Source organism: Pipra filicauda, unplaced genomic scaffold, assembly GCF_003945595.2.
Source record: "Pipra filicauda isolate LSUMZ 115617 unplaced genomic scaffold, ASM394559v2 scaffold354_size748207_pilon, whole genome shotgun sequence".
In the NCBI taxonomy this organism is placed as follows: Eukaryota; Metazoa; Chordata; class Aves; order Passeriformes; family Pipridae; genus Pipra; species Pipra filicauda.
The window spans coordinates 327,241-347,832 of NW_024104481.1; the positions used below are offsets into that span (position 1 = coordinate 327,241).

Here is a 20,592-nt window from a genome sequence, read left to right on the forward strand (position 1 = left end):
GCATCTACGTTGGAACAAATGAGAAAATCTAATATATGTGTTATGTTTCCATTTGCAAAAGAAAAATAAAGCAAATTAAGGCTTTTGTTACTAGAGGTCATAGACAGGATGTATTATGGACTTGATTTTGCAAGACACTGACTGCCTGCGGCTCACTTTGCACCGGGTGAATTTAAGGGAGTTGTCACATGACCTATTCTTTTATTAGCTTAGTTGCAATGGAAAAGGTAGAGCAGTTGCATCAGAAGTGGAAAACGATGGCAGGAAAAGTCTGGCAGTTTGTTCCATAGGGGTGATGGAAACAGCTATTCTCAAAGGATCTCTGCTGAGGAACATAGAAGTAATGTAGAGGAAGATAGTAAGAGCAAAAGAAAATGAAGATTTCAGAATAATAGAAAATAACAATAATAAAGCGCAAACTATTTCTAGAGCAATAACTGCTTAAAAAAAAGGTATCAAGCCAGATGAATCATATCTATATAAGGGCACTAATTTAAAGGCATTTTATCAGACAAAGAGAAATAAGCATTTCTAGAGAATGATTCAGTCTTTAGGTAGACAGCATATCTTTCTCTCTTGAGAGACATCTCAAACCACATTGTGAAATTCAGATGGAATAGAGCTGGGACATGATGACTGGGCACCATTAGACTGGTCTTTCCTACAGTTTCTGCCTTACGCTAGGCCACTGGAAGTCTGCTCCCAGCTCCAGAAGGGCTGGGGTTTCTCTTCGTCATTCCAGCCACCCACACGGCAGACATTTTGAGATCAGGCACCTATGGAGAAATACGTAAAACTTGACCCTTAACTGGCACTAAGACAGGATCCAATGAGGAGCTGCAAAACCCTATAAAACCCAGTAAAACCCCAAAAACTCTCTTTAGCCCTCAGAAAAAGGACGATTTTGCCACCTAAGTACTGCTCACCGCATAGACTTGCGCTCAGAAGTTGCTCATTGCAGAAGGCTGCCTCCTGCTGCCAAGGTCATCTGTTTCCTCTGGTGATGGCCTGCAGAAAATTGAGGGTATGGTTTAATTGTTTCTACAAGTACTGTTATTTGTCTGAGAACCCATACTATACTTCATGCTGGTGTATTCCCCATATATACTCCCTATATGGATCAGTTATCTCAGTGCCCTTTTCAATAATTCAGCCTGTGTGCTCTGGCTATGTCATCTTGGGAAAGGAGCAGTACCAAAGAGCTGTGCTTCTCGTAGGAAGGAGGAGGAGGTACATGTTACAGGCATTCCCATGTTTACCATATCTTTTGTGTAAGCTTGATTTTCACAGGTGTATTTGCATTGGGAAGGTCCAGTTCCACAAAGGTCAAATGCTCTTCAGCGGAAACTTTTCCTGAAAGCAGACTGCAGCATCAAACTTTCCTGCATGAAAAAAAGACATCTTTCCTCACTGGCATATTCAATACACAGAAGCAAAATATTTTTGCCTTTTGCAATATAATGCAACTTAAGACATGCTGCCTCCCACATAAGGCCACAAAAAAGGGCTTCTTTCTTTTATTCCCAGGTTTTTAAGCTCACAACGTTTCATGTTAGGAATTTCAGTCAAAAAAGGGGATTGCTCTGAAAGCCACCGCTTGACGAACACCACCTCGCTACTGTCACGACACCGAGATCTATACGGACGCCTGGTCTGACTCCCACGGGATGCTCTGGGGGGCTCACGCGTGGCCCCACTGACCCCACAGTCTCCCGGCCACCGCCCCGCGCCAGGCATCCACCATCTCCCTCCGCGCACCCTCGGCGCCAGCGGTGCAGGGACCCCTCCTCGGCCGCGGAGCCCCTCCACCCCTGGGGCGCTGCGCTGCGTTGCGCGGGGCCGAGCGAAGCGCAGCCGCCCCCTCCCTCTCCCTTCCCGGCTCCTCTGCGGCGCAGGGCCGGGGCGCGGCCGCGGGGCAGGTGCCCCTGCGCGCCGCGGCGGGTGCGCGCCTGTGCGTGAGCGGGTGCGCGCGCGTGTGTGCGCGCACAAGGCGGGGCCGCGCAGCAGGCAGCCCTGTGCCTGCTGGTGCCGTCTGGGAGCCGGGGCGTGGAGCGGAGGAGGGCGCGGAAGGGAGTGGGGGAGACGAGCATCCTCCAGGCCGAGGCTCTGTTTGTTTCTCCGGGCTCCGCGCCGGCGAGCGGGAGGCGCTTCGGCACCGGTACCGGCGAAGTACCTGCGGATCGGCTTTCCTCCTCCTCGCTGGCTTTTTCCAGTTTTGTGGTGGTGGTAGTTTTTTTTTTTTTTTTTTTTTTTTGTGTGTGTGTGTGTGTGTTTTTTTTTTCTTAGCCCTCCCTCAAATCCAGGGAGACGCTTCTGAAGCGGGGTGAGCGCCGACCTTACGTAAATGGTGCTGCTCCGGGGAGGGCATCCCCCCTGCGAGCCCCGGGCCAGGGGAGCGTCCCCGGGCGCCGCTCGCCCTGCCTAGCTGCCGGGCTCCTCGCCGCCGTCGCCGCAGCCCCGCCTGCGATCCGCACCGGCACCGGCGGGGGCGGGCGGTGAGCAGCAGCCGGCAGCCCGCAGCCCCGTCCTCGGCGGGTTTCGCCGCCTCCGCGGACCGGCTGCGGGGATGATGCGGCGCGTCGGACCCCGCGGCGGGGAGGGCGCTATGTCAGAGAGATAACGCGCCTCCGCCAGCAGCCCGGGGGCAGTGTCGGTGCCAGGTCCCCCCGGGACCCGGCTGCCTGGGAGCCGCTCGCAGCTCAGCGGCCGGACTGGCAGCGGCGGCGGGGCCGGGGAGAGACGGGGCGAGGCCCGGCGGGGCGGGCGAGCGGCGGCCGGCCGTGCCGGGGCACCCCGCCTCCGGGGGGCAAGCGCCCGGGAGGCTGAGGAGCGCAGGCAGCACAGCCAGGGAGGAGGAGGAGGGCAGCGCCATGACTCATTTGCAGGCAGGTCTCTCCCCGGAGACTCTGGAGAAAGCCCGGCTGGAGCTGAACGAGAACCCCGACACCCTGCACCAGGACATCCAGGAGGTGCGGGACATGGTCATCACCCGGCCGGACATCGGCTTTCTGCGCACCGACGATGCCTTCATCCTGCGGTTCCTGCGGGCCAGGAAGTTTCAGCACTTCGAGGCGTTTCGGCTCCTGGCCCAGTACTTTGAATATCGCCAGCAGAACCTGGACATGTTCAAGAGCTTCAAGGCCACAGACCCGGGCATCAAGCAGGCACTGAAGGATGGTTTCCCTGGTGGGCTGGCCAACCTGGACCACTACGGCAGGAAGATCCTCGTCCTTTTTGCAGCCAACTGGGACCAGAGCAGGTAAAAGCAGAACCACCTGCCTGCCTTAACCCCATCTTCCGCCGGGAAATGCATGGGAAAGCCGTGTCAGAGCAGAGGGAGAGAGAGTGGGCAGCAGGGATACACCCGGCGCTGCCCACATTGGGATGGGGAGCAGCCTGGAGGGCAGAGAGAGAGAAGAAAGGAGAAATGTGTTTTGTGGCTTAGGACCTTTTCATCCAGGTCATCCTTTGGGGTGTAAATTTTGGGAGGGAAGTAGAAACTGCTTGGATGCTCTTCTCAGCTGTCTGATAGGAGGTTTACATCCTTCTGCCTCCCCTTAGCTGAAGTGAGCTGGCATGGTAGACGATGTGCTTATCCTCCAGACAAAGGCTAGTTGCACTCTCTGGGTTGGTCTTTCTGTTTCATCACTCACATTGCTCAGGAGCCATAGGAGAAAGTGGGCGATGCTGGCTGTGTGTAAAACAGGAGTATCCATCATGAGCTGAAAAGTTTGCCTGTGCAGGAAGCTGAGGCTCCAAATCCTTACCCTCAGCTAAAGGAAGCTCTTCCTAAGCCTCCTGGAAATGCCAGGATGGAAGTTGCTGTAACTACTTCATTTCCCACTCATGCTGCTCCAAGTGTCAATTCCCTGCATAATAACATCCAAGCCCACAAAGCTTTGGTAGCAAATTCAAAGCGACTAGTGGAGTCCCTAGAACACTTTCTGATCCTTTTTGGGACCACTGTAGCCTGAAGATGACTTAGTAGGCTGACCCAAGAGCTGATTCCCATCAAGGCCCTTTTAAGCTGTCAGCTCGATACTGTGTGACACTATTTGTTTATTCTAAATACCAGTTGGGTATCATGCTCAGTTTCTTCTGCGGTCTAAAATTATATTCACAAAACCTGCTTGATTTTAGTACATGTAAATGAAGGAATCCATTAAGAGTGAGCTCTCTAAAACATGCTCCTATGAGCACTGCATTGTTTCCCTCAGCTCCCAACCGGAGGGCAACTTCAGAATCTGAAATGTTTCTTCATGAAAAAAATTAAAATCTTGCTAGTTACCATCTTTTGTATGGTCAACACAGTGATGGTATCCTAAGCTCAGCTACTTTGAAACGTGGGGAGGACACAAGCAGCTGGAAGAGTGGATAGAAAGAACAAAATTTGGGGGATAGGCATGCCTAAGCTTGCCCTTTAGGTGTTTCTTTAGCTGTCCTCTTGCAGGCTGCGTGGATAGCCATTGCAGGGAGCATTCCCACAGCTCCCTGCGCCAGTTGGTTTTACAGTTAGGGACGGGTCTCTACCCAGAGGGCTGCTGGCTCACCTTGACTTTCCTCCTCTCCAAATGTGGCAGTCACATCCACATTGCATATGGGGGAAGTTTCCTAGCCCTTGCTCATCCATGAATCAAGTCTAGGGACTAGGAGAAAGCTGTTTGGCACAAATCAAAACTACCCATAGCTAGGCTAACAACTAGAAAAGGTGGATGAACATATGCGGAGCTGAGGCCTGCGTTTTTTTTCTGCTTTGGTTTTCTAGCAGATGGAGCAAAAAAGCTGAGTGGTGATGAGGCTAAGGACTTGCTGAGCAGTCTTCGTTTCCCGCATAAGGATCAGGTCAACTCTTAATATTAAAAACAACTCCACAAACTCTTAAAAATCCTTGAAGGAAGAATTAGTAAAGAAACGGATGGTTAGGACTTTTATGAAGTTATATGTCTGTGATGAAGAAGTTCCCTTCTTAAAGGTAGTGTTGTTTCTTGTTAATGAAAAAAAATCCTAAAGCTTTATGTGGCACTTGTCATATCGTCACTTGACTTGATCCTAGTCAAAAGGGCACCAAGAATTCAAGTGCAGAGATTAAGTGGCATTTGAAATAATAATTGTCATTTGAAAAGAATGATGTTGAATGTGCTGATATTTAAGGTACATGAGATCAGCTGACAGAACAATACATTTATTGTGATTTTTTCATGAAGTCTTAGTGGTACAATTAATATTCTTTATGCTATGACACTGAAGTGGCTGGGGCACACCAGAGTATGTAATGGCCATGTTTGCAATTGGGTGCCTATTGCTTTTCAGCACTGCATGCCCATGGCACGCCTCTCCTCCAGAATAAGGGATTTGTTTTCAGATAGACCACTCAGACAAAGCAGGGAGAGCTGAAGGCCAGCTACAGGGAGTGGCTTGCTTCAAGGCACGTGACAAGTCAGTGACACATCTGGGAATGGAGCTAGGTCATTTTCTTTTCTAATTAATTTAGTGTCTTCCATTATGTGATGTTCAGTGGCTGAACTGGGGGAGCACTGTGTATGGAACTTATACTAGGGCTGATATGCAGTATGTCTCATGCTTATGCCTTAACTGACTTGAGATCTTGCAGTACATAACCCAGTGTTCTTCTTACAGGAACAATGGGAGGATTACTTATTGAAACCTGTCTTGTTAGGCCCGCTTTGTATGCTTCATAAACTAAGTTAATAGATCACAGCACATTTATCATGTGTGCAGCTTATTATGGTCAGGATGTGACAATTAGAAATAAAAAGTTCCAATTTGTTATTTAAATGAATAGCAGACGTACGATAGATGATTTATATAGCACCGGCAGCCTATGGTTTATATAGTTCCAATTAGAAAGAAAAGCGTGGGAGGCAAAAAATTCCTGTGGTAAAACAAGCCTGTGTACTAGATGTTAAATCATTAAAATAAAGCAGGGCCTGAAAACTGTACCAGATGTCCTACCATCTGAACAACCAAATCTGACATGTATTTAAAACAAAAAAAAACAAAAAAAGGAAGGTGAAAGATAATGAACTGAGTAGCCCAGCAGCTTTGCAGCAGGACCCAGCCTAACTCTCCACCCTGTCTCTGTACTATGGGGAAAATGAAGATGGGTGGCACTCTGGGAGGGATCAGCTTTCCCTATTAGCTTCCAGGTTGTTCATTCATAACTACATTTGGCTTGTAGGTGTCTACATGCATTTGAAGACTCCCCTTTTCTTAATGCGTCCAGCTGGTGAAGTTTTTTTGAGTTAATGGTTCAATTAACTTCAGCCTTCAGCTACAAGGGATCTGTTGTCATGCATGGTCTTCTGTATGTTTCATGGCACCTGTACACCCATTCCCCAGGAAAAGCAGTCTACTTCGATGCTATGTATTTGTAATCTTTCCGGCATGAATTATCTCAGTATTTTTCCTAGAAACTGCATTAGAAGAGTGCAATGATACATAGTTCCTGACAGTGTCACAGTGACCCAGTCAGCTCACACCATCCTCAGTGAATATGGAAATCCTCTGCACCCATTACCATGGGCTCTGCTCTTGCATCAGATGATTTACAGCAGGGCAAAGACGGAGTCCACTGGTTTGCTTTTAAAACTATGTTTTTATGTGCAGAAGTGCTAGAAACATTTCTTTTTCTCCCGTTAAATGAAAATTTAAGTTCTGTAGCTATTAGAAGGCCAGTCTGCTCCTCAGCTCACAATAAACCGGAGGTGAATTGGCAAGGTATTTTTCAAGCTCTGACAGAGGCAGTGTGACAAATAAATAGCAATGCTAACTATAGTAACATATTAACAGTAACATAATAGCTGTTTACCACAGTCAGTTTTTGTTTGGAACTTATATCTTTAAAATGATAATTACTAACTAGTGCAAGCACTGTCATTTTTTCTACAGTTGCTCCTGCTGACTGATGCTGTCTTATTGTTTCCTAGTTTTCCCTCAGGTATCTGTATCTGCCTATTATCACTTGTATTTAGGCTGTAGGTGTTTTGTCTGGGGATCTTTTTGATCAATGCTAATGTAAAATTTAGATCAGCTGAATCTTCATCTGTGGCTGTGACTCTTAGACACTTGGCTGACATAAGGCATAGTGAATGGTATTAAATCTGAATCTAAAAGCTAATTTAGTAAAATATTTGAAAAAAATTCTATTTCTCTATGCATTTTTGTAACACTGGTGATGCTTTTTGTTTTTAAAATAAGGGCTCCCAGGGCATGCTGCCCCTATTTAAGCAGAATAGCTGTAAGAGAACTTTCAATCCCCCATCTCTTTTCAGCATTCAGTGTGGATCCAGACTGACAAACCCAGGAGATGTGAGGCATCATTTTTAGATACTCCTTTGTGTATTTTGAGGGCTCTTGTTTTGATGAAATGCTAAAAATATTAAGCCAGAGCAGTAGGTTAGAAATGAGATGATGGCTCAGAGACTTGACCAGCTTTCTCTTTTAAATCACAGTGGCACAAGAGCTCATTTGACAGAAATTTCTTTTCCAAATGGTGATGAGCTTAAAATACAGATTGTGTATTCTTTATATGTTTGGGACCTTCAAGAGACACATGACTCAAATTTAACTGAAGAAGACTTACTATCTATCTCTACTAGTTAAGTTCGCATCCTGAGAAGCAGATTCATGTCATTCAGTTTTAATTCCCAAAATAACTTAAAAATTTCTTTCTATCATGGAGAAGATGACAAACAGCAAAAGAGACAGTAGGCATCTCTGCTAAATCAGATTATCTGTTATTCAGTGCAAAAGTGAACTGACTGGAACCAGAATCTGGTTAAACAGATGATATGGTTGATGCCACTCATCATCAAGAATGTAAAGTATTGAAAACAGCTGACACAGCTGAATTTGACATGAGACATCTGTACCCGCATTCTGCCTGTCTCTTCTCTTTATGTTGGCCTGGTGGAGACCACAGTGAATGCATGGAAGAGGATGCATAGATCACATAACTGAAAGGTAAAGGTGAAAGATCATAGTGAAGTACTACCAAGAGTTGATAGCAGCGTCTGCCAGACTGTTTCCCCCAGAAATCCTTGGAAGCACTTTGTTCATGTCCCACAAAAAATTCTCAAATAACTTTTCTTTTCTATAAAGGGTAAATTACCACCACTGGTAAATTATGAGAAAATGGGATGCTCAGTTAATTGTTTGAGCTCTTCTGTTCTTGACAAGTAAAGACCCCAGTGAGGCATTTCCTTAGGAAGCTCTGTCGCTGTTTTGGTAGAAATGGTAGCCATCCCAAAGCATTTGAAAGAATCATTGTCAGTATCGCTATTAACTTGTCAGCCTTCCCAGGTTCCATTGCTTTAAAGTCAACCTGAATGAGAAATTTCAAGTAGTAGCAGACTGTGTCTTGCACACTACTCCCTACTTCACTTGAACTCGAGCTGGGACTCACATAAAAAAGGAACGTTAAGAGTGCATTATATATGTGATAACGTATTTCCAGCATTTTTTATTCACATTAATAACCGGGCTAAAAAATATGTCTAAGTTCCCCATCAAATTAAGCATAGTTTTATAAATAGATGGAATGAAATATATTTAAATTAACTATGAGTTCCTGATTATCCTAGGAATTAGTAATACCTTGCTGACTACAATATGTCCCATAAAAGTCTGTTTAAACAAGTGAATGCAAATAGATTTAGCCATAAATAAATAAGGATTTATTTCTTCACTGTCTAACTTCAGGCTAGTACAGAGCATATACTGCAACCGATCAGGCCCAGCACGCCCTACATACCTGACAGCACTGGAGCAGTGGTTGTAAAACTGAGGCCAGCGTAAAATGAGTGGCTAACTGTTCCCTTGCTGTTATTTAACACGGATTGGTAAGAATAAAACAATACCATATTCCCCTCAGACTGTGCACTATAGTTTCTTCATATTTAAGGCTAATAGGTTGATTTTTTTTTTCTTTTTTTTTCTTCGAAGTAGAAAGGCAGTCAAAGCTGTCTTGGACCAAATTTATTTCACACTCACTAGCTTATCCTGTTTTCCTCACATTTCTATATCTGAAACTAATTTCAGTATGGAATAAAAGTTTCGGCAACACGATCCGAAGTAATTTTTCCCAATATCTCTTTATGTAGGATTTTAATTTCCCAAAAGTCCAGCCAAAGGTGGAGTGTATTTTAAGGCAGAGCCTATGCATTCTAGTGCTGACATGAACAGTAGTAGCAGTGAAGTGAAATGCTGGACGATGTGGGAATGGAGTGGATTAAAATGTGTCTGTATGCAGATAACTCTGTGCTGTGTGAAAGCTTCCATGCAGTTACTTCAATCATGTTTTGTTTGCTTGGGATGTTCAGCTGATATTTTCAATACTCTGCTTGCCATTTGCACCACCTAAGATTTCATCTATCGCACCAGGTTTACATTTCTGGCTTGTCTCAGCATGTGTCCACAGTAAAACCTGCTTTAAATACCCACTAATGGCTTTGTCTGTCTTTCTGGTGTTCTGTACTGTACTTATGTAAGGTATTGAAACCAGTACAAGATATCCATTATAGAATGAAGAATAGCTCCAATCTTCAACTACTTGCCCTGAAGGGTATTTAAGGTGGGAAGCTAGATTGTTAGTGACATGTCCCTGTATACTCCTGATGTGGCTTTTTAGACTTAAAGAGTACTTTAGATACCTCCCTCTGGCAGGAAGCGTTCTTACTTGCTTTTAGCTAGACCTGTTTTCTTCAGAACTAATGTCAGTTTTCAGTGAGTAAACACAAATATTGTTGTCGTTGTGAACTGTATTTTTTGCACTAAGCAAACCTGCAATAGGAGTTACAGTGATGGTGAATATGCCATAGATTTGTGGAGACCCAGCCCTGTGACTGTTATTTACTCTCTGTGGTGGCTGAAATCCTGGTCCCATTGATGCCTGACAGTTTTTCCACTGTCTTGAATTAATTCAAGACATAATTAGGTGTGTTTTGTTTACATGTATACATCTATGTATTTATTTATGTACACATAAGAAAAGCATTTTATGACCAGTCTTAGAGACCTGATTTGTTTCATAAACAAAGAATCATTATGTCTGATGCACCAGATTTCTAGCAGCCTTGTGCCACTAGGAAGCCATTAATCCAAGGTATGTGATGTCTTCTTGAACTCCTTAGGGAAAACATTAGAGACATACATCAGGACCTTGGGACCCTTCTTCCTGGACTGAATGTAGGGCTCTTGTAGCATCCTTCTGCTTTGCAGAGCTCTTCTCCTGGAGAACGAGGTCTTTTGGATGAGGCAACATAAATGTCAAGTAGGGTTGAGGCTAATTTTAGGATTTGAACATTTCTAATGTCTGTTTCTTGTATGAGTTCTCATTGGAGATCTTCCTTGGATTGAGGCATTAGCTGCTCTCTCGGTGTTTCACTCACTGTAATTTCCTTCTCAGTTCAGCATTTCCTCTAGGAAGGCCTCTTACATGATGTAAGTCTTTCTAATTTTGTGAAACATTAAAAAATATATATTTCTGAGACTTACACCACCTCGTGGAAGTAGCCAGGAGTTTAAAGGCAGTTTGCCACACAGAACCCAGCTCCAACCCCAAACATGACTCTGTAAACCTCCTTCCCTCGGGCTGTGTGTTTTAATCCTGATGCTGGCAGTTGTACAAAGTGCATGTCACAGAGGGAATTTTTAGTACCCACGTTGATTAGGTGCCCTCCACTGTCCGTTCACCAGTGTTGTACTGGATAGGTAGACTGGTCTGCAGATGCACTAGGCAAGCTAAGGGCTTTTAGTGCCACTACAACTATCTGTAGTTTTTCATGTTGCCGAACACTCCCTACATGTCCCGTTGTACATGTGCAAACTAGTTTGGGAAAGAGTCCATAAGAATTATTTCAGGTTGCTCTTTGCAGTGTATAACTGGGGGTGTTTGTTGGCTTATTCAGAGGCCTTTGCAGTGATGGTGGCATTTTCCCCAGCAGTTGGGCTTAGGGGGAGCTGCTCTGCCTGGGGAGAAGGGGAGCATCAGCAATGCCATGCCTGAATTGTTGGCCCTCCCACGCCAGCCCCTGTGCCCTCGTGCAGGTTTGCCCAGGGCAGGCAGAGCTCCCTAGGTGTGCGGCACTGTGCCTGCTGCAAAAACTGACCCAGCAGTTCCTTGATGATCAAATTGCACTAACAGTGTTGATTGAAAGATTGAAAGTTTTAAAGATTTCTTTGAAACTGGTTGTAAGGCATGTCCTTTTTTCTCCTTGGATAAAATTTCATTTGCAGAAATGGTCTTTATTTTTTTTCTTTTTTCCTTCTTTTTTTTCCCCCTGCCAAAAGGAAATAGAGAATTTTAACGTTTTGATGATTTCTATAGGGAAATTACAGATAATTTTTTTGTGCTGTTTCTTCTCTTAGTTGAGAAAAATCTGAACAAAAAAGAGGGAGAATACCAAACTTCCTCTAAACCTTAGATCTCAGAAAAGTAAAGCATTAGAAAAAAGTTAAATCTCAGAATTGTGTGAAGGAGAGGAGTGATTATGAAAAATTTTATCCCAGTTAATTAAACCAAATTCAAAACAAAATAAGGGTCTCCAAAATGAAGAGAAGAATTTTTTAAAACAGTGCTACCGCTAATGATTTCTGGGGAAAACACACTTTCTTGTGTTCTGACATTAGGAGAGTCCTTTTTTAGTTCCTTTCCTGTGAATGCATAGTTGGGAAGTTCACTGAGTTTTAGTTGGCTAAAAAAAACAAAGATGGAAAGATGTGAGGAGTCATCTACAACAAATTAATTTCATTTGTATTATTTCCTTTTTGCAGATACTTTCAAAATACAGCTATGCCCACAGCAGAACAGAGTACTAATTGTATTAAAGCAAGCAGAATTCAGTATAATTTAATGTAATTTCTAAGTAGGCACACATGCTCTTTGCTGCATATGCAGTATAATGAAGAATTCTCTGGGGACTCACAATTTTGAAAACTTTGTTTGATGCCATCATGAGAGACATTTAAAGAGCCTTGTTTAAAAATATCTTCACAAATGCTGAAGATTTCACTCTTTTGTTTTGGAATATTTGTTTATCTGATATTTTTCTGGTTTAAATTTCTTATGCCTCATTTCCTACTGTGTTGGGACCGGAAAATTTATGTCTGTTTCAGTAACTATTTATAAAATCTGAGAATTATAGAATGGTTTGGGTTGGAAGGACCTTAAAGATTATCAAGTTCCAGCCCCCATGCAATGGGCAGGGGCACCTTTCACTAGACCAGGTTGCTCAAAGCCCCATCCAACCTGGCCTCGAACACTGCCAGGAGTGGGGCATCCACAGCTTCTCTGGGCAACTGTTCCAGGGTCTCACCACTTTCACAGTAAAGAATTTCTTTCAAATATCTGGTCTAAACATACTTTTTTCCGCTTAAAGCCATTCTCCCTTGTTTTATTACTACATGCCCTTGTAAAAAAATGTTAATTAAAAAAATACTTACGTATAAAACATAGTTAGCCCAGGAAAAAAAATCAAAAGTTAAACTACAACTTTAATATATCTTTAAAAAGCCCAGATAATTCTGTTGTTTCGCCTTATTTTAAAAAAATCCAATAAGCTAAACTACCAGTTGATTAATAACTCTATTATATGGCAGTCAAAAGATGACATTACTTGCATATATTTAAGCTATTCAGCGACTCTGTTAGGTGGCTTAGCTTCCAAAAAGAAAGATTACACTCAGCAGGGCTTAGCAATATATAGTTATATCTTCTATTATAAAGTCATTGATCTAAAAAAAGTTTATGTATGTAGAAGTTTATATATGTAAAACATACTGTAGGGGGCATCTTTTAAACCCAAGTTTAATACAGACAATGCTGGAACTGACGAATACCATGTTCCAAACTTTCTTCTGTAACCACAAAATTTGGGTATACGAAGTACTTAGTACTCTGGAAGCAGTTAAGTGACTCTTAAAAGGTTGCTGTTGCCCTTACCCAGAAAGACCTCAAAGCCCTTCTGCTTTCAAGATCCTTGAAAAATTAGCCTTCTGTAGTTGTGGATTTAAGATAAAACATTACACAGAGAGAGGGATAAGGGGAACATGTGGAAATCCCTTTTTTAGCTGATAATTTTGTAGGAGCTGTTATTCACTTGGAAAAATATAGGAGGAATCTTTGGGTCTAGGCTTCTGGTATTAGAATCAGGTTTTGGTATCATTATGATTTTACAAAAATACAATTTGCATAGAAATGCTTGTACAGGTGTAATAAAATGTAAATATACTAAAGCAGCTTAGGAAACTACAGAAAAGTTCAAATTTGCTTTTGATGTGTTATATTCTTGTAGTTTGTTCTGGCTGGCTGATGGTCTAGATGTACATAATCCTGCTCCAGAAGATGAGCTCAACTAATTAAGCTTTTGAGGCTTTCTGAGCTTTATGTACCAATGACTTCTGAGGATACATTTGCTCTCCTTTGATTTAAACTTTTGACAAGGGGAGAATGCTCAGAACTTCTCCACCTCTGTGGTTGTTGCTCCTTTCCTAACAGAATCTCCCCTTCACATTCTCAGGTACACGCTGGTGGATATTTTGCGCGCCATACTTCTTTCTTTAGAAGCCATGATAGAAGACCCCGAGCTTCAAGTGAATGGATTTGTTTTGATTATAGACTGGAGCAACTTCACCTTCAAGCAGGCCTCCAAACTCACACCAAGCATGCTTAGATTAGCCATAGAGGGCCTTCAGGTAACATTATTCTTTTCTTTTCATAATTGTCCTTCATTTTGCAGTTCATTACAAATCTAGGTGGCTAAAAAACCCAAAAATCCAAGAACTGAATAGCAAGGCTATTAACACCTTAAGGTATGGGTGAACAGGCAAGCTACTGTGGCACAAGGTAAAGAATGAACTCAGTCAGCTAACTGCAGTAACTCCTGATGTGTAGGCTCCCTCTTTCCTATAAATAAGAGGAAACTTTTTGGTCTTTATTCCGAAGTGACTGGCTTCCCATAAATTCAGACAGTACCTTCTGCAGCAGCAAGTTAGAAGTAATCAGTTATTCATTAGCACAGCGCTAATGAAATATGGGTTGCTGCTGCCACGCCAGGTTGTTTTTATTTCATTGATTCCTTTGGAGACAGGTGCTACATAATTTGTCAAGAAAAGTGTGGGGCCCTGTGATCAGACAGTTAGCTGGGGCTATTTATTTACTCAAAGTTCAGCATGTGCTTGACTCTTTTTCTGGGTCAAAATTAATCTGAGAAGCAGCTTCTGGGACTGAGTATACAGTGATTTAAATTTCTTTCAGCTCTTTGCAAATGCACTTTATATAGCGCAGGCACATTGGTGGAAAGGATACTACATAACTCTTGTCTGTCTCCTAAGATATTTTATGCTTATTAAAATGAAAAACTAACATTGTCAAGGTGGTAGTTTTCTGCACAAGCTTGAGTTGCTGTGTTAAAAATACCTGTAATTCACTCCCGTGGCAGTGTGCCTCACTTCTACAAGGACAAATATTCCTTTTCTATGATTTTTCTATCATTTATACATTTTTATTACTCACAAAGCAAAATAACAGCCTTATTTTTGAACTTTTCTTTTTGAAGAAACTTGCATAGCAGTAGTGTGGAGTTTTGATCTAACTGATGAAATGGCTTAACCAGTATTCAGCCTGCTGTTGCACCAGAAGGGTAGTGGCAGTCATGAGACAAAGATGTCAATTTTCATTTTGTTGTGTTTTCTTATGCAAGAGTATGATTCTAATGTCTAACTACATTAGAAGGCAGCAGTGAGATCTGTGTTCTAGTACTGCTGAATTTCCTTTTATTGCTTTCAAAGTTGTTTTCTTTTTTGTGCCTTTTTTTCAAAGTTAGTCATTGTTTTCTGGTTTAGAACATGAATAAATGCTTTAGGAGTCTTTGTTTTCAAATGGTGGTGTTTCTTCTTGGGCATTACTCGGAGATGGTTATTTTGTAGAGAGTTGCAGTGGATAACTGCATGTGAAAATATGACGGATGACCTACCAAACTTCAGGTGGGCTCTGCATTCTCTTACTGTTGATTGGTTCATGACTGAACTGGGGAGGAGTCCATTGGCTTACTCAGTTTACCCATGCCCCCAGCTCTGTATGTTCAAGTATCCCAAGTCTGATGGTGGCCAGCACCCACAGCAACAGTTTGTGCCCACTGTCTTCAGTTCTGTTGACTCCAGAGATGTAAAAGTGGGCATGAAATACTCCAGAAGAGAGAAAGAAAAGGCATTGAAATGGCAAATGAGAATTAAACTGTTCTAATGCTCGAGGAATCTATCCTAATCTATGACAAGTATTGTTACCTGTCATAGATTAGGACACGTACTTTTACAAAGTGAAAGTACTTTTACAGGGCCTTTTGCAACAAGTATTTTGAAGAAATCGATTAGTTGGGCTCTCATAATGCAGTGATCAATTTTCTGAAGAGAACCACTGGAGGAATGAGGGCTACCGTTCTTAGGGTATCAAAATTGATTGACTCTCTAGTGATCCCTTCCCAGTAGTTATACTACTTGAGGAGTTGTTTATATTTAGGTTCCTCTCCTCTCCGATCCTCCCCTTGCCCCTCCCCTTCCCCTTTCTTTCCTTTCCCTTTCCTTTTTCTTTTCTTTTCTCTTACACATTTTTCTGTGTAAAGATATATTAGAATCAATGGGAAAGCCTAAAGACAATTGTACTGAGCATCTTGGAGGGAGAACCACACTTCAAAAAAACCTGCGATCAGGAAGAAATTAAGAGGAAGGCATGGTGGAAAGGTGGTACAGAGAGACCCTGGGCGAGGTATGGGTCTGTTTGCACATTCTTGCAAGTTTCCTTGCCTCAAATGTTATATTCCTTTACCTTCAACAGGGACTGCCTTTTCTTTTATTTTGGAGAAAAATGTGTAGCAGAAAACATCATTCTGAATGATGTCAAAGTAAAAAGTGCTAAATCAGGCAGTATGAAAAAGTATAAGAACAACTCACACACACTATTTATTTATGACCTTCATAAATACTCTCTGTTTAATCAGAGAAATAAAATTTACTTTGGCTTATAAGATTTAACAGGGCTCAAGATGCTGAACTTTACCATTTGGAGAATTTAAATATTTGTGTTGCTTGGGTGAAAAGGGACAGTGAAAGTGGGATTAGTGACGGCTGAATTTGATGTTAATCAAATCCGTTTGCCTCCTGAATGAAATCTACTAAATTTGCATTATATTTGTTTAGCTTCCATGGTGAGGAGAATACTCAATATATTATGTACCAAAGATATTACAAGCTATGGCATTTTTGGGCTTTTCACTACAGCGTATTGTTTAGGAAATTGCTTTTGAAATTAAGATAAGTAAATATATAAAGTTTTCTATTGAAGATGAGTTTTGCTATATGCTTTATCTGCATATGTGTGTTAAATGGGAATATGAGAAGAATCATACCCAAAACTTATTCATAAATTAGAAAAACTCTTCTTACATAGTTGTCTTCAGGAAAAAGAGACGTTTGGCCATGGAATTTTTTATGTTAAGGGACAATGGTTATCTGTAATCTGATGTGAATTTACAGCATATCCATCACAACAGTGTTGTACCAAATAATTGGTTCAGTGTAGGTCAGTGCTGATTTTTAGATGAAATGGTTTTGCTAGCCAAGGAGAAAAAACTTGATGTGGAGGTTGAGGCACTTGGCTGGGACTCTTGATGCTCCAATCCTAGCTCATACACTGGCTGTGTGCTTTGGGAAAAAAAGGAACAATACTCTTCCCTGCAGACGCTTGTGGCTACAGCATTTATGTTGCTTCTCATCAGCGAGAAGGAGGATTTGTACTTAGAGCTCCTACACCTTCCCTAGTGAAGAATAAGAAACAAGTGCAATGTGTAATACTCTCTATATTCTGAGAAGGATCTGTCTACATTAGGTGCCTAGGAGTATCTAATTGCTTAGAGCTGTGAACCCTGAGCAGAAGGAAAAGTTTTTGAAAGCTGAGACTGAAATCCAGGCCTTGACTTTAGCACTTTGTGTTGGCTCTCCCCAGCATGCTCAGTGTGTGGATGTTTGTGAATTCCAGTCTTTAGGTGCCCACTTCTCCCCATTCATTGGTTTCTGTAGCCAAGCGCTAATGTTGGGCTCGTGAAGAAGCTCATGTTGTTCAGTAAATGGGTTCTGAAAGCAGCGACTGTTACAGCACTGTGTGTTTCAATACCCAAGTGCCCTGAATATGTGCCTTTCAAAAACTTAACAAAATTTTGCCTCTTTAACCAGCAAGAGGTTGCAATCTCTGTGCTTCAGCTACATTTCCCACAGAAAGTGAACTCTTGAGAGCTCAGAAGAAAACCAGTCCTAACTTTCCATAGACGGTGATGAACTCTGAGCTCCTACCACACAAAATTGACAACTTGATGTTATGGTCTGATAAATAGCTGTATAAAAATATCATCTCAATACAGGATGTTGTTCAAAAAAGCAGATCAAATGCAAAGAATTGTAAGGAATTGAATAGAGAGCAGGGAACACAGTGAAGTCACTACAAAAATCTGTGCCATCGCTTCCATCTTGAATGTTGGGGTGGCTTCTATTTTTATGTCTCAGAAAGACTATTGTAGAAATGAAGAAGGACAAAAACCCCCCAAAAAGTGTGGGCTGGTTTCTGTATGAGGAACAAATAAGTTGGCTGGGATTCATCTAGGTGGAAGAAGAAAAACTGTAGAGGGAAAGTACAGGAATCTATAAAGCAAACCATAGAGTCACAGGATAATTCGGGTTGGAGAAGACCTCAGGAGATCAGCAAATCCTACTTCCTGCTTAAAGCAGGGTCCCTAATGAGGTGAGATCAGGACACAAACAAGATCATGGGTGGACTGTAGATGTTATTTGTTATCTCCATTTTAAGAAATTGGCATCATCAGGACATACTAGGAAGAGGACTGTCTCTTTCTAAAACATGGTAATTCTTTATACAATATTTGGGTAATTTGTGGTACTCTATGCATTGGGTGCTTAAGGTTTAGTCGTGTTTAGAGAAAAGCTTAAGTTTGTGAAAGAGAAATGAACTGAGGATTACTAAATATGTAAAAACAGCATCAAAGTTCAGAATTCCTTGGGCTGTACATAGCTGGAAATGAGGTGAATGCTGAGTGGAAATAATCACGTATGCTATCCAAGTTGTAGCTACTCTAGGCTCTTATTTTTGGCCTCTGTTAAGGGCTAGGAGGACTTTTAGCGTGACATAATTAAATCAAGAGTATATTTCACCCCTTCTCCCTTTTTAAAACCTTCATTTTACTGCTCCTGGCACTCCCATGGCCCCTTCTGCGAAATCACCAAGCTGAGAACACATGGGCAGAAGGAGGGAGGAGGTTGTGGCTATGATTATTTTCTTTCTGATAATGTTTTTTTTTATATAAGCCTTATCTGGGCTTCTCCCTGCCACCCCCACCCACCCAAGTATCAGGACAAGTGTTGTTTTTGGAAAGCAGGTAAAAACAGTTTCAAAGACAGAAAATTCAATTTGAAATGATATTGAAAGTTGGGGCTATTATTAACTCTGACAGACAGCTTTGGGGTAATTGTAAGTGAGTTTTGCAAAATGGGACATTGTGAGTATTCATGAGGCACTTCAACTGATTCGCTAATATTTAGTATTTTAAAACCTAGACCACTAACTGCTTCTTAAAGACTTGATTTCTATTAGTGCATAATAGTAGTTGCAGGCATGACAGATTTTTTTTTTTTTCAGGTTGTCACTCGGGCAGGCTGTACCTCAAAATGCTTTTCAAAAGTGCGTAGCTGTTGGTAGCTGAATGTGAATGCTTTTCCTCTACTTAAAAAGCTGGTGAAAAAGAGATGATACACATTTAAACTGGCAGCTGAACATATGTGGATAGTCAGCATTGTTGCAGAAGACAGAAGACTTTTTCTTCTGGGGTGAGGGTGTTTACAGGAAGAAACAGCGATAGTATTGTGGGGGACAAGGCAGGTCTTTGACTGTGTCTTTTTGTTTTGTAACAGAGGAAGGCTTCATAGGCTAAAACAAACTCACTACTGCAAACATGAGAGGAAACCAGAAAGTAAACGAAGACAGCATGCTTGCAGCTACTATTACTGTCGAAAACATCTTTTACACAGCTGTTAGTATGAGTATCCCCAACCAGATTTGCTGCAGCAGTGTAAGGTGGAAGTACCAAACACCAGACCATGCGCAGTCTGGTGATGAAAGTGACAGGACGTCCTTCTCCCTTTTTCTCTAAGCATGAACACCATCAGTATCTTACTGGGAATCTTGCCTGAACATCAGGGTTAGTTAAACAAGTTCAGAGAGTGCTTAAATTTCGCCTCTTAGTTCTGGACTACATCTATGCAACCATCAGGTTGCAGTGTCAAGATCCTAAGACAGGAATGTCTAAAACTAAGGATACTTCTGAAAATGGTATTTTGACTTCATATAATTTCATGTTCACATGCTCTGTGCTGTGCATGATTGTTAATAATGAGCTTAAGGAACAGTTAGTACTAGCAATGAGCGTCAGTGAGCAGCAAGTCACAAAATAGAACTTTGGATGTTTTTGCATCCAAACTTTAAACCATAAAGCCCACTCATTCAGAGCTTGAGTTTTCCACCAGTTTTTGAGAACAGAATCCTGACATTTCACACAGTGCTTGGGAGAATATTAAAAAGTAGCAGACTCGAGCCTTTGATGGGAGTATCTTCTGCTTTCAGGAGGTCTAGTAAATCATGTAGCTGCTTTCATTCATTTTTTTTCATTAAAGAATTAAGTTGTTTGTAAATGCTAGAGTCCGCTGAGCCCAGGACCTCCCAGAGAACCGAAGGATGTGTAAACAGCGCAATTTCATACCAATGCAACTCGTGTTCTGTAGCAACAGCAGCAGAATGGGATATTTTTTCCTAGGAAGTTGTTAGTTTGCAAGAGTTTGCTTACATTTGGTCTTCTCTACTTGTAAAATGGCAATCAAAAAGGTTTACCATCAATTTACTGTAGAAACTGGGTGAACTGGAGGTGATATTTCTAACTTCTCACCTGCTGTCTGGATTGGCTTAACCTGCTGGGTAAGAAAGAACTTGATGACCATAGCTCAAATTCAGCTACAAACAGGCATGTTTGTATAGACATAACCATTAGTCACTGTGGTCCCAGCTATTAACCTGTTACCTGAAGACAGAAGAATCAGTTTCCTTGCTAGATTCTTTTATGATGCTCATAAAAAAAAAATGTTGAATGCCTTTGTAATGTTAATATATTTATTCTCACAAACACATTTTTAAGATGAGAGGATATCATCCTTTTTTTTTTTTTCTTTTTTTTTCCCCCTCAGCTGAGAGCTATTCCACTAAAAGATTACTATTAAAAATGTCTTCTAACTTGGGGTGCCCACTGTGACAGGTCATGGTCTGATTTTCAGTCACTTTTTATACATTTAGAGTCCGACTGCCATTAATTTTTGATCAGGAGGATTCAAGACTTTAGAAGTCTTCATCCTGAGCCCCCAAGCCAGGAGTCTGAATTCTAGCATGGCTAAATTAGGAGCTTCTCATTACATGCTCTTTGAATGTAGATAATGCCGTGTAGGCTGCTGCCTCTCAAACAAATGATA

At 42.0% G+C, this 20,592-nt stretch overlaps 1 protein-coding gene and 1 long non-coding RNA gene across 2 annotated transcripts in view; one reads left to right on the top strand and one right to left on the bottom strand.

Moving 5' to 3' along the window:
- Nucleotides 1-422: 422 nt before the first annotated feature.
- On the bottom strand, nt 423-1,365 carry LOC120323841. Its single transcript, XR_005564724.1, has 3 exons — nt 1,260-1,365; nt 927-1,008; nt 423-776 (listed from the first exon to the last, which is right to left on the bottom strand). It is a non-coding gene; the product is annotated as an uncharacterized LOC120323841 (long non-coding RNA).
- Nucleotides 1,366-2,032: 667 nt separating this feature from the next.
- The window catches only part of CLVS2 (clavesin 2), a 58,870-nt gene continuing 40,310 nt past the window's right edge, over nt 2,033-20,592 (top strand). Inside the window, exons 1-2 of the mRNA XM_027751784.2 lie at nt 2,033-3,259; nt 13,539-13,713. Coding sequence (XP_027607585.1) covers nt 2,871-3,259; nt 13,539-13,713 — 564 coding nt within the window. The 5' untranslated portion in view covers nt 2,033-2,870. The remainder of the gene's footprint in view (nt 3,260-13,538; nt 13,714-20,592) is intronic.